Source organism: Ciconia boyciana, unplaced genomic scaffold (assembly GCF_034638445.1).
Source record: "Ciconia boyciana unplaced genomic scaffold, ASM3463844v1 HiC_scaffold_51, whole genome shotgun sequence".
Classification (NCBI taxonomy): Eukaryota; Metazoa; Chordata; class Aves; order Ciconiiformes; family Ciconiidae; genus Ciconia; species Ciconia boyciana.
In genome coordinates, this window is record NW_027328419.1 from 57,197 (window position 1) to 71,000 (window position 13,804).

Sequence of the window (13,804 nt, forward strand, 5' to 3'; positions counted from 1 at the left end):
TGTCAGGCTGGCCCAGCACAGGAGCGGCCCAGGACGAAAGGGCCCGACCTGAGCTGATCCTTCTTCAATCTGTCGGCTTGCCAGGACAACTGGCCAGGGCGTTTTGGCTGGAGCGCCCTTGGGAGGGAGCCGCGGCCTTCTCCTGCGGCTGCTGGGAAAAGCCCTGCCCTTACTGCAAGGCAGGGTGCTGGGCCTGGAGAAGAGGGAGCTGGGCGTGTAGCCAGAGAGGCTGTCCTCGGTCCCTCTGAGCTGTGTTCCTGCTGGCCTCTCTGCTCAGACACACACTGCCCAATGATGTGGCCTGCCTGAAGAAGGGCTCCCTGCCCATCACCTTGCAGAGCCAGGGGGACCCTTGCAGAGCCAGTGCGGGACCCGCAAGGGAAGCCCCCCTCCCGCATGAAGCAGCTCCAGTGAGAAGGGGCACCTGCGAGCCAGGATGGCCCCAAGCCCTCTGTGCTGCCCGGCACTGCCTAGGAAATGAGAGAGGGCCCAGGGCCTTGCCGACAGGCCTGCTTCCCTCCTCTTCTCTGCCAGCGGGAGAGCTTTCCTGGGGCTGCGACACTGGGGCTCCCCAGCGACACTGGAGCTTTGTTGAGCGACCCTGGGCTGCGGAAGCTGGAGCTGGACCATCGGGGCTTCTCCTTCGAGCCCCATTCCCCTGCCCCGTCCCTTGCAGCTGGGATCACGAGCATCCGTCTCCTGAGGGAGAAAGCTCCCTTCCCCACTAGTGGTGCAAGCTGTTGGAAGCTCCCTGGAAGAACTTTTACAAGGAACATACACAAGTCGAGCTGCCACACATCTTCTTTGTTTTATTATTCTGCCTGAAGGAGCTCTTGGGCCTGCGGGTGGTCGTTGTGGTTCGCCGTCTTCCCGTGAACCTGTACTGCACACGCAGGTGTACTCTGGGTTTCCCCAGTTGCTCTGCACCTGGAATTTGATGTAGCGAAAGGTCCTGGGAAGCTCCTTCTGTAAAGAAATGGGGGGAGGCATCATTACGCAGGTGGCAAGAGCCACAGCACATCGCCAGAGCCCCTCTGCCCGCACTCCCCTGCTGAGGGCCAAACGGCAGCCCTGACGAAGGAAGAAGCAAGGGCAACCAGACCCCTCTTTGCCAGGACCAAGGAGGAGCTTCTCGGTGCCTAGAAAGCAAAGGCCTGGCCTCAGAGGCTTGCTGAGGGGAGCTGTGGAAACCAGAGGCGCTTTGCTGCCTGGGCTGCCGTGGGACACGGGGAGAGTCCCGCTGAGGGGGGAGGACATCTGCCGTCCTCCTTCCTGCCGTCTCCCCTGAGGGGGACTGTTTCCCTTCCCGGACCCCTTCCCGCTGCTGCTTTCTCTGCGCTACCCGAAGGAAAAGGAAAGCCCTTGCAAAGGTGGGGCAGCTGCCTCGGCCAGCAGAGCAAAGCCCCTTTTGCTCTCCTCTTGCCGTCTTCCTGCAGGAGCCAGGAGCATGGGAGAGCAGAGGGGCTGGCTGGGGTGATCCCCGCACTCTCTCCTCCAAGGACTTGCAGACAACCCTGCCTTCTTCCCGGGCATCCTGGCCACAGCTCTTGCGGTACCTGCACATGGAATGTCTGAGCGATCTCCTTGTGCACATCGTAGGTGAATGTCCCCAGGAGAGTTTCTGCCGTTGCCTCATCCACTCCCTCAAAGACAAGAGACAAAGGGAGCGGGTCAGGCTCGAGCAGGGCGTCAGAAAAAGGGCATGCCGAGGCCGAACCCGGGAACCCCTCCCCACCTCCCTTGGCTCTAGTGGTAGTCTAGCACAGCTCAGGGTGACTCTGGGTCAGGGTGCTTTGAGCACGTGCTCCAGGATCTCTGCTTCATGGCCAAGGAAGAAGCCCCAGAGGCACAGAACCCCCACGTGCCCCCACTGGTCCCCCAGGGGATGCGGTGCTCTGCAGGGGATGCGGTGCTCTGCGGTGCTCCGCCGCATCTGTCTGTCTCCCAGACAGATGTCTGAGAGAAGCCCCCGCGAGAAGCACGCCTCTGGTACAGCTTTTCCCCGCGGCCGGGCCCCCCCGAGAAGCGCAAGGCAAAGACTTACGGAGACAGCAAAGTCTTTGGGGCACTGCTGACTTCCCCGGAAGGAGAGACTGCCTCGGAGATATGCCAGATGGTGAAAGCCATCGGCCAGATTTGCTCAGGCAGCCGGATGACCACGTGGCCCCGAGATCCCTGGAAAGCCCAGCAGTTGCCAGGGGCAATACGGGTCTGAAACCAGAAAGCCACGACCATCAGCGGCAAGGCAGGCAAAGAGCCAACAGAGCTGCCTGTTTGGCCAGAAGCAGAGACCTTGCCTTGCCTGTGAGCTGCCATCCTGCTCGTAAATGAGTACAAGTTGACGGGCAGCAGGGCAATATGGAAGTGCTTCTACAAAACCTCTGGGCTCCACCTCCTTTCCCAAGCCAGCTCTGCTTTCTCAGAGCCTGCAGTGACAGGTCTCCCTCGTGTACCTCACCCCAGCGCCCTTCAAAGACTGCGCTGCAGCTGCAAGGTCCAGTGCAGACTTGGACCCTGCTCCAGACTTGGTAGACCAGATCAGGGCCGGGGGCCCAGAGGAGCGTCTCTCACTGCTTCCATGGCTCAGCAGCCCCCACCACTGCCACCCACTCCGGAAAGGGACCCTCAGGGACGCGGTATGGCAGTGGGGCTGTCAAGGGCAAAGTTCCTGGGCAAACTGCAGCCAAGGGTGGTGGGCAGGTCGCAGAAGCTGGGTTTCAGCTCGGTCCCCCTCCTGATGGGAGGGCAGTGCTGTCAGGGATTGCGGGGCTCGGGAATGTGATGCAGACTGCAGGGCGGAGCGATAGGGCCGGGCTGAAGGGAAGTGCCGTGCACTTGGTCTGCCAATCCGAAAGCAAGGAGGTGACCCACAAGTCAGGACTTCCCTGTGCTACCTGCAAGATTGTCTCTGGAGGGTTTGCAGAAGAGAAGCTGAATGGAGAAAGCCACCAGGTCTTCTTGCCTTCCCCACCATAACTCCTGGATGTCCTCTCCTCATCAATGGTGGCACCTGACATGAAGGTGGACAGAGATTAGGAGTTGAAGCAGTGCGTTAGGATGTATATCTCGGGCCTGAAAGCAGAGCTTGGCAGACTTTGGGGGAGTGCCATAGACAAACGGAGGGCAGCGAGACTTCCTGTCTGCATACCTATGGCTTCCAGAGCCCAGTCAGGCATCTGGAGGTAGTTTTCAAGCACCTTCTCAATTGCCGCCTCTGTCAACTGCAGAATTTCCTGGGAAAAAAATGAGAATGGAGAGATGGCAGTGGACCCAAACACACGCACGGGCCGTTCTGCATGAACAGCGAGTCCTAGCACAGAGGCAAGGAGCGCCTCTGTGTCAGAAAACCCAAGGCAAGACCTGTCGGGAAAGGTGCCGACTTTGAGAATGCCAAGGGGAAGCAGCAGGAGGGAGCCCGGAAAGGCAGCGAGGTCTCTGATCTACCCCCAGCACCCTTACCTCTCTCTTCTCCTCTGGGACACCATGGTCTCCGAGGACCTCTCTCGCTGCCTGCAGTATGTTCCCCCTTGCAGCAGACACCTGAGCCGCCGTCTCCTCGAGCTCCCGCATCTTCTGCTCCAGCCAAGCCTGTGACTTCCTGGAGGCAAAGAGAAAGCAGGTCTTGTCCAGCAGCCGCCCAGCCTCTGCAGGCAGGCTCCAAACGCCGTGCAGAGAAAGGTCGGACGAGCTTGGGTCACCCCTCGCATCCCCTGGCCCCTTTCCTTCCTCTGGTTTCCAAATGGCTCCCTTCCACCACCGCAGGTAGGAGGCGGGGAAGGTCAGGAGCCCCTGGGCGCGAGGCGAGTGAGCGCAGGCAGCACGAAGCCAGCTGAGACGGCTCCACAGAGTGCATTTCTTGGCAAGAAAGCGCTCTTACCCCAGAGACTCCAGCTCCACTTCAGGAAGCCGCGATGCCTCCTGCAAGATAAAGAGGGGTGGGATGGCCTCCTTAAGTAGTTTGTTTACTGCCCAAATTGACACTTTGGAGAGGCACTCCGCTGGAGCAAGCACGAGGAGCACTGCCAGGGCTTCCCAAAGGAGACTCCCTAGGGAGAGCTGGCAGAATTCCCTGCTGCTTCGAGTCACTTTGGAGAGACCCCGACCCCAAGGTTTGGGCTCTTTAGCCAGCCACGTTCAGCAGAGCATCTTTCGGGTCTCTGTCTGGCCCCCCCCCCCAGGTTCTCCGAGAGGTATGCAGGCAGCAAAGGCACCTTCTGCCAAAGTGCTCCACGCTTCGGCCTGCCACCCTGCGGAGGTCACTCGGGAAGATCCGTTCTCCGTGTTGAACCCCATCCAGGCACTAAGGAGACTGCAGGACGAACAGGAGCACCCCCCACCCTCTGCCTCAGCAGTGATGGGCATTTTTGACCAAGCACCCCACGTTCCCAGGGGAGGCAGGAGGGCAGAGCCACGGCCTTTGCAGGTCTTGGCTTTCCCACAGCAAGAGACACTTACCTGCAACGCTTCCTTTCCCCACACCGTTGAGCCCCAGCAGTAGACAACAGCTGTGGGTGCCGTTGTCAAGAGACGGTTATTTTCCTCAGGAGCTGGTCCCTCTCCCCAGGACTGAGGGGACCATTTTTGGTCAGGGATACTCACCCGACAGGATGGGGAGCAGCAGGAAAAGGAGCCTCAGGACCCTCCTGCCCTTCTGGTGGCTGTTGCATTGTCTAAGAGAGAGGGAACACTGTTGTTACCAAAGCCCACGGTTGGTACACATATTTGCCAGGGATCCGTTTAGGAGCTCGCTTGCTACCAGGTTCGTGTGCTCAGCACAGCTGCAAGCATGAGGGCCCAGGGCCTTTGGGAAGGTCTGGCCTGTTGCACACCACCCCTGGGACACAAAGACCTCTGGCCTGACACAGGAGCAGCAGCCTGGCCCCACTCGGCTCTCCCCAGAGAAGGGGCAGGGCCGTGCCCCCGGAATGGGATTGCTGGGCTGCCCAGCTGGAAGGCAGTAGTGCAGACAGCCCCCATGCTCTGGGGCTGCCTGCTCCTGCCGGGAAGCCAGGCAGCACACAAGGCTTCTGGCCTGATCCCTCTCTGCTTTCTGGGCCCTCTTGCACCCACCTGCCCAACCTGGCTGGCATCTCCACAGCCCCAGCGCACTGGCCAGACAGAGGGAAAAGCCTGTTCTCCTCCCGAGACCCAAGCACCTCTTTGCTAGGCATCCGCTAGCTGCTGAAAGCGCTCTGCTTCGCGCTACTGCCCACCTCTGCAGCGTGGGGTTTTATGGAGGGCAGCCGGTTATGACCTCACAAGAGCCGACTGGTGATGCCCATGATGACCTCAGAGGGGTTGCTGTGCCACCTGGGAGGGAGAAACCCTGTGGGTTAGCCCCTGCCCACACCTGCAGCTCCCGGAAACAAGGGACCCAGAAGCACGTGGGAGCACAGAGAGCAGCACCTCCTTTGGCTGCCCCGGCAAGCTGCTGGGCCGTTACACACCTCATCCTGTGCCAGGCGGTGGCATGCCCTGTCAAACTCCTGGCAGGAAGGTAGTTTTGTGAGAATCTGGGGAGTTTTAACACTGAATTAGCTCAGGGAATTGCCTTTTGCACACGGGCATTGCCAGCCGCTGATGGCAGGGCACTGCGCTGCTTCAGGAGAGGCTGTAGTCCCACGGGGGTTAGTCCAGAGGCAGTGCCGGTTTAAGCGCTCCCTCGAAACCCGGTGTGCAGGTGCTACAGACAAGCTCCGAGAGCCGGGCTCTTCCTTTTGTTGCCTCGCTGTAAAATAACTCCCGAAACACACGGAGTATGTTTAGAGAGGAGACATTGCCTTACTCTGCGCAGGGTGCAAGGTGGAATATTTCCACAAATCGAGCACGCCTATTGCAATTCTTTTCAGTATTTATACATGAAAGTTAACACACCCTGCCTATCTAATACATAATCATCAGACTAACTAACCATCCTCTTCTTCCATCGGTCCGTATTTTCTCCGCTTCGATTTAAAGCCACAGTGTGATTTTAATCCACTGCGCATGCCCGCAAGGAGTGTGTGGGGGGGGGGTTGTCCTTTCGTCCCCCAGTTGGGTCGGTGGTCACGATCTCCCCCTGCCGCCTTTACCTTTCCCCTAGTTACTGTGATTCCTGTTGTTTTCATGGCTGTTGTGGTGTCCCTTTATCTTTACGGCTCTCCCGGTAAGAGGATGTTCCCGTTATTGGTCTTCAAAGGGTTACAGCTTCGCATTCTGTTAGGACAAACACATGCCTGTTAGTAAAATATGCAGTGCCCGTACCCTCTTATCGAACGTAGGCATTATCTATTACCTTGAAGATTCTACAATTCTCACAGTCTCGGATGCTAGTTGCTATTTCTAACTGCCTATGACTCTCACACTCTAGTATGCTAATTTCTATTCTAACTCTGATCCCTTCTTAACTACTACTAACTCTTATACTATTTCTATTACTATTTCTATTTTATTCTAAAATACACACTCATATACTAAAATATTCTAAAATGCATACTCATATATATACGATTCAAGGTGACACTTTGCCCCGCGTCAGGCTCCTCACCCACCTCCTTGGGCGTTCGGCAGCCTGCAGGATTGAGCTGTGAGAGCACTGTGCGCATCCCCTCAGGGCGACTATGAGCGAGCTGGGCATGTGGGTACTCCACAGACGCCTGCGGGGCTGGCCTGGGAGCAGGGAGCCCAGTGCTGCCCAGGCTCCCAGGGCTGGGGTCAAGCAGCCTGGTGCGCAGGTCGCTTCAGGCTGGAAGACCAGCCGACGCAGACTCCCACCTCTACATGCACCCAGGGCTGCTCAGACGCACGTGTTTTCACACGCTTACTAACGGAGATGACGCTCTGCACTGTGGAAATGATCAGCAGCAAGGCTGGTGCTCTCTTTCTCCTTGTGCTGCTGTCCTGGCCTCCCTCCCTGCCTCCCTTCCTCCCTCTTCCCAGTGCTGGGGCCGGCCGCTGTCCCCAGGCCCTAGGAAGAGCTGCTGCAGGCACCCAGAGCGCTCCCCGGACAGCCCTGTGCCACCTCCTCTGCCTTGCTGGCTGCCCAGGGATGTTCCTTAGCCCACGGCCATCTGGGCACTGAGGGAATGTGCTGCTCCTGGCGAGCAGCTGGCTGGGGGCTGCTCCAGGTCATAGAATCATAGAATGGTTTGGCTTGGAAGGGGACCTTTAAAGGTCATTTAGTCTAACCCCCCTGCCATGGGCAGGGACATCTTTCACTAGGTAAGTTGCTCAGAGCCCCATCCAACCTGACCTGGAACACTTCCAATGATGGGGCATCTACAACTTCTCTGGGCAACCTGTTTCAGTGTCTCACCACCCTTATTGTAAAACATTTCTTCCTTATGTCCAAGCTAAACCTGCCCTCTTTCAGTTTAAAACCATTGCCCCTTGTCCTGTCCCTACAAACCTTGGTAAAAGTCTCTCTCCGTCTTCCTTCTAAGCCCCCTTCACATATTGAAAGGCCGCAGGAAGGTCTGTCCAGAGCCTTCTCTTCTCCAGGCTCAACAACCCCAGCTCTCTCAGCCTTTCTTCATAGCAGAGGTGTTCCAGACCTTGGATCATTTTTGTGGCCCTCCTCTGGACCTGCTTTAACAGGACCGTGTCCCTCTCGTACCGGGGACCCCAGAGGTGGACGCAGTACTCCAGGTGGGGTCTAACGAGAGCGGAGTAGAGAGGAAGAATCCCCTCCCTCCACCTGCTGGCCACGTTTCTTTGGAGGCAGCCCAGGGTACAATTGGCTTCCTGGGCTGCGAGCGCACATGGCCGGCTCATGTCCAATTTTTCGTCCACCAGGATCCCCAAGTCATTCTCCGCAGGGCTGCTCTCAATCCATCACTAGTGGGGTAGCTGTTGGAAGCTCCCTGGAAGAACTTTTACAAGGAACATACACAAGTCGAGCTGCCAAATATCTTCTTTTTTTTATTATACTTCCTGAAGGAGCTCTTCAGCTGACGGGCCTGAAGGGCCTGCGGGTGGTCGTTGGGGTTCGCCATCTTCCTGTGAACCTGTACTCAGTACATAGAGGTGGGCAGGCAAGAGCCGTCGTGGGCCGTGCACAGGCAGAAGGGAAAGCAGGAGCCACCTCCCTCTGACCCGTCAGCTGACATTCATTGAAGAGGTCACACACTTGTCCTGCAATCACAGACTTCTTTCTTTATTTCAAAACAACTGGGACCTCCCTGGGCAGCTCCCTAAGGCGGCCGCCAGCTTTGGTGGCAGGACCCAGTTGAGGACGTCCGTCTTCAGGAGGACTAGGAGGAGGACGGCGAGCTGCAGGAAGGCGAGGAACAGAAGAAGGCTCCTGGGGGACAGGAGAGAGGAGTCAGGCAGAGCAGGGTGCAAATGTGTCTCAGCTCTTTCCAACCACCCTCTTCGAATGCCACCGTGGGACTTCGCACCCTGCTGGGCACAACGCTCCCAGCTCAGGGCTGGGCTGAAGGGCCCAGGCATCTCTCGCAGCTCTACTCTACATCTGCCCAGTGGGCCCCCAGATCCCCCGTGCTACGCCCCCCAAGCTGGGAAGAGAAGAAATACTGCACCATTTCATCCCAGAGAAGGCCAAAGCTGCCCGATACCCTTGGACCACTGGCACGGGCATCCCACTGCCTATGGAAGAGCCCCGGCACCCCGAGCCCCCTGGGCAACTCACCGCAGCCAAGAAGTGATCTTCTGCCTCCTTGATGCCAGCCGCCCCTCCTACAGGCCAAGGCACAGCAGGGACATGTGTTGGGGTGTGCGAGGTGGACGAGGTTTGGGGGCTCAGACCCCCTCCCTCGTCCCCGCTGAGACCGGTGCCCCCGTGGCCCCCGGCCACAGTGCAGACCCTTCCCTCCCCAAGGCCCACAGCGGGGTTGTCTCTCCTACCAGCCGCACAGCCACCATCTCCTGCAGCAGCGACTCCTCCGTCTTGTCTGCCTGCGCCGTCTTCCCCCTGCTACGGACACCGTGGGGTTTGGGGCTGTGAAAAGAGACCTCGGCCAGCATGGCAAACCCCCGGGTGGCCAACAGGGAGCCAGGGTGCTGCCCAGCCTCTGCTGGGGCTGGCACCAGGCACCCCCGCCGTCCCAGCACTGCACAGACCCACCCCCCGCCCCTGTCCCACCCCAGGCCTGCGGGGCGTGGAGGAGAGCCTGGGAGCTGCTTAGAGTTGCGCAGAGCTGCTTCCACGAGTCCCGAGTTGCTCAGAGGTGTTTTGAGCCGCTTAGGAGAAGACAAAGGGCTCTCCACAGCAGGCTGGAGGAGCGGACAGGAGCCAGAAAGATGTCTGCAAGCGGCACAGCTCTGCCCGGAGCTGCTCAGCACCCCCCACCCCGCTGCCCCAGGTTTCAGTCAGGGCCCCACGGCCACTCACAAAGCTGCTGGCTCTCGGAGGCCTTCCCGTCTCTCCAGGAGGTGCCGGAGCTTGCTCCTGAGCAGCTGGACAAGCAAAGGTCCCGGTCAGGAGTCCAGGCCATGCCTGCTCTGAGGGGGCTTCCCCCCACAGACATGCTGAGCCCCGTCCCTCCTGTCCCCAGTACCTTCGTGACCTCAACCTGCTCCTGAAGACCTTCTCTCAACTCTGGCCAGGGCTCCCACTGCAAAGCAAGTGGGACACATTGCAGGGAGCCGTGGTGGGAAAGGGCATCCCCAGTCAGACCCCAGGGCACTGGGAGGTCAGGCCAGGGACAGGGCAACAGGCACCCAGGTGTCCTGGGGCTAGCGCCATTGCCCAGCAGCTCCGGCCACCCCGTGAGGGATTTCTGGATGCGGGTCACAGACCTTGATCAGCTCCCGCGCTGCTGGGCCTCCCTCTGCCTCTCCGTGAAAGAGCTTTGCCTGGCAAAGAGGAAGGAACAGGAACATCTCCAGGAGGAGCAGGCGGTGGAGCAGGACCCCCAGGACACTGGCCGGGGCCCAACGCCACACTACCCAGCATCCCCCTCCAGCCCATGCCCGAGTTCCTGTTACACACAGCGTCCCCAGACACACCAGTGAGGGTGACTCGTGAGAGCCCCTTCCCCAAAGCCATAGTGCTGTGCCTGCAGACCCACATCAGGCTCCCCTGTGCAGCACAGCCACAGCCAAGAGCCTGGGGGATAGCCAGAGGCCCGATCCCTCCATCATGGCCAGAGGCCATATCCCACAGTAAACATCCTCCCCAGCCACACCACTGCCCGTGGCTGCTGGGGTGCACGGACCCAGCACTGGCACCCCCCCCCCCTCTCCCCGCCCGGACAGGCCTCCTTCTCCCCTCTACCTTCTGTGCCTCTTCCAGGCCGGCGGCTGCCTCCCTGTTTGCCACCTCAACGCGCTCCTGCGGGAGAGGAGAGGAAGAGGAGCAGCCATCAGGGCACTGAGACACTCCCAGGAGTGGCATTATCCCCTCCCGGCTCCCTTTGGGCACGTCCTTTGCCCTCGCGTCCCCTCTCAGTCCCAGCCCTGCAGGCACTGTGGGCAGACAGAGGGACCCCCAGGCCCAACTCCGGACACGGTCCACACCTGGACATGGTCCTGAGCCACTGGCTCTGGGTGACCCCGCTTTGAGCAGGGGCATTGCACAAGACAAGATGATCTCCACAGGTCCCTGCCAACCTCGACCCCTCTGTGATTCGCTAAACTCACCTTCATCCGGGCCATCCACTCCTCCAGCTGCTCGATCTCCTGGCGGATGTTTTCAAAACACCGCACCACAACAGGCTTCTGGGAAGAGGAGCCAGACAACGGCACTGAGCCTGACACAGCCCCAGCCGCCGCAGCTGGGGGACACGGGCAGAAGAGGGGACACTGACCTGCACGCTGAGCTGCTCCATCGTTTCCTGCAGCTCATCCTGCTTCTTCCCCTGCGTGGGGAAAGGAGAGGTCAGGGGCTCAGGTCTTGCAGCCCCAGCCCCCGGGGACAACACTCCACACCTACCAGACGCTGCAGCAGCTCCTTCTGCTTTTTGGACTCTGCAGAACACCTCGCCAGGCGCTCCCGGAGCACGCAGAGCTCTTCCTTCAACTCTTCCGTCCGCATGGCTGCACCTGGGGGTGGGCAGCCAGCAGGGTGTGAGGGGCACAGCCACGGGCACTTGTCAGGCACGGACACTCGCGGAGATGCTGCCCTACCCTGGCACACGACCGCACACGGACACGCGGGTGCACTCAGGGGAAGGCACCCCCTGCACGGCTGCGCACAGGCACGCCACCCTGCTCACCTGCAGCTGTGCCCAGCACCGCGGGTGCTGGCACAGGTACAGCCATACGCCCACGGGGACAGCCATGCACCCCCTTGTGCTCCCCAAGCACGGGCGCACCCGCTCTCTCTCACGCACGGAACACGGCCACGCACTTGCACAGTCAGGGACGCCCAGGGCTGGCACGGGAGCCTCCCCGCAGAGAGGGGCACCGTCAGCCAACTGCACTGACGCGCCTGCACCCCCGCAGCCGGCAGCCCTGTGCGCACGCACGCGCGCACCAGTCCTGTGCCCGGCTTGGCCTGTGCCAGCTGGGTGCCCAGGACTTGGCTGGAGGTGGGGGGGGCCCCAGGGACCGCTGAGGAGAGAAGGAGCTTCCGCGCCCCTGCTGTGCCGGGCACCCGCGGGGCCCCTCCTGCTGGCGGGGCTGCCCTGCCCTGGGGCCTCTGCGACACCTCCAGCGTCACGATCCTGCCCTGTCAGGTCACAACACCCCCCGCCCCCGGGACCCCCTTCCTTTGGTCCCCCGCCAGCCCCAGCAGCGTAGCCGTCCTCCCCACCTGGCCCTGCCTCGGCCCAGGCTACTGCCTTCCCCCCACCCCACCGCTCGCAGCCACACACAGACCCCCGCCGCCCCTTGCCCAGCCGTGGCTCGCGGGGACTGTGGGGATACTCTGCCCTCACCCTCCTCTCCCCCGTCAGGGGCCTTCGGCTGCACAGCGGACGCAGGACAGCTCCTTGGCGAGTCCTCTCCAAACTCCTGCCCAGCAGCACCGAGCTTCTCCTCCAGATGCTCCCCCGCCTCCGGGAGCAGCCCCTTTATACCCGCCAGGGCGCCCGTGTCACAAGCCCACAGTGACATCGCGGTGACACGGCCACCGCTGCTGCCCACTGTGACGCGGCAATCACCTCCCTGGGGCTGGCGCCAAGAGGTGACGTGGGGCCCAGCCGCGGCCACCGGGGAAACAGGCCATCACTCTCAGCACCCACTCCTAGTGCACGGGCAGGAGTGACCGTGGGCGCCGCGTGTCAGCGTCTCCCTGCGGGGTATGCCTGTCCCGCAGAGTCCAGCTGCGGCAGCTCCTGGCCCCAAGTCCAAGCAGGAGCCAGGCTGCGCACGGACTCCCAGCAGGCACATGCAGGTGCTCACACGCACGCCTGCACCATGGATGTGCGCAGACGGACACACCGCGTGGGCTCCAACACAGGGCTCACGCATCCAGCCCCGCGCTTGCAGGCTCCCGAGAGGAATGGCGTCCCTCTCTTGGTCAGAGAGCCGCGGCTGCCGGCACGCGGGGGGACACCAGGAGGAAGGGGTGGGGGCACGCGGCAGGCAGGCAGTGACCCACGAGCTTCAGCTGTGGCCCCTCGACGGCTGCGTGCGGCGGTGCCGCACGCAGGAGTTGGCAGCCCGCGTCACTCTGGCCTCCATCCGGCAGGGCCTTTCCCCTTGCAGCAAGACCTGCGAGTGGCTGGAGAAGCTGGCAGGGAGCAGCCGGGGCTGTGCCGGCCTGTGGCTGTGGGGTCGGCAGGGACAGGGCCTTGGGGACAGGGCCACCGGCTATGAGATTGCTGGAATGTGCCCCGTGGGATGGGGGGGCAACTGGCAAGGGGGCCATGGGAATAGCACCGCTGGGGATGGGGACAGGGGGCCACGGGGCTGTGGGGCCACCAGGGTCCTCCCCAGCCCTCCATTCCCACCTCGGGGGCTGTCTCCGTACCCCCCCGATTTACCCCAATAAGCCGCGCAGCTCAAAGTCCATCCGTGTGGGCATCTCCTTCGGGCGCTGGGGCGCGAGCGGGGCCCGGCCCCGGCTGTTAAACGCGCCTTGTCACGGTGCAGAACCCCCACCCCCCGCAGCCTCCTCGTCGCACTAACGCCAATCGCTCTGTGGGAAAGCTGCCACCCACGGGGGACGTCTCCCTGTCGCCACCCGTGGGGCGGGGGTAGGGTGTGCGTGTGGGGATGGGGATGACCCCGAGTGGGTGGGGACGGCCCGGGGCAGGGGCGCGTGGCCCCCAGGCTGGCGGAGATGACTGTTGCTGGTACCGGGGCATGGGAAGGGGGGGAACCTCGTTTTTGGTGCGGGAGAACCTCGCGCTAAACTAACCCCGAGTGGATCCGGGCGTGGGGCCGCGACACCCCCCAAGCCTGAGGTAATGGGGGGCAGCGGGACCCCCCGGCTTGGGGAGCGGGCACTGGGGCTGGACCCCCCGGCTGCATCCCCTAGCGCCAATCCTGTCCCCCCAGCGCAGGGGCTTCCCTGGGGTGGGGGCCCCACTGGCAACGGCGGGTTTGAGCCCTGCGGGCAGTTGCCGGGCCATGATCTTGTCGGGATGACGGAGCCGTGGCGGGACGGCTGCCGGGGCCGGGGGACGCAGGAGGGGGCCAAGGCTGAGGCACTGCCGGCCGCCTTTGCCTCCGTCTCTGCCGGCCCGCCCGGCCTTCAGGGGTCCCGGCTCACAGAGGCGGGGGAAAGGCTGGAGCAAGGCAGCCGGACCCTTGGCGGAAGAGGATCAGGGCAGGGAATCCTTCAGGAAACCGGACGTAGCCAAGTGCGTGGGCACAGGTGACCCCCAAAACCACGCAGGGCTGCCTGCACGGAGCTCGCCCCGGGGGCACTCCCAGGGGCGGGAGTGGGCAGCCCCCCCGTGTACCCCAGCCCGTG

General features: G+C 61.9%; 1 protein-coding gene across 1 annotated transcript; it reads right to left on the minus strand.

The window, feature by feature from the left end:
• Nucleotides 1–8,139: 8,139 nt before the first annotated feature.
• Nucleotides 8,140–11,997, minus strand: LOC140645944 (uncharacterized). The gene is made up of 11 exons (XM_072849389.1): nucleotides 11,820–11,997; nucleotides 10,874–10,983; nucleotides 10,749–10,799; nucleotides 10,582–10,659; nucleotides 10,217–10,273; nucleotides 9,739–9,795; nucleotides 9,498–9,554; nucleotides 9,332–9,396; nucleotides 8,845–8,914; nucleotides 8,630–8,676; nucleotides 8,140–8,281 (listed from the first exon to the last, which is right to left on the minus strand). The coding sequence occupies exons 1-11, from the start codon at nucleotides 11,995–11,997 to the stop codon at nucleotides 8,140–8,142; spliced, it is 912 nt and encodes a 303-aa protein (XP_072705490.1).
• Nucleotides 11,998–13,804: the final 1,807 nt, after the last annotated feature.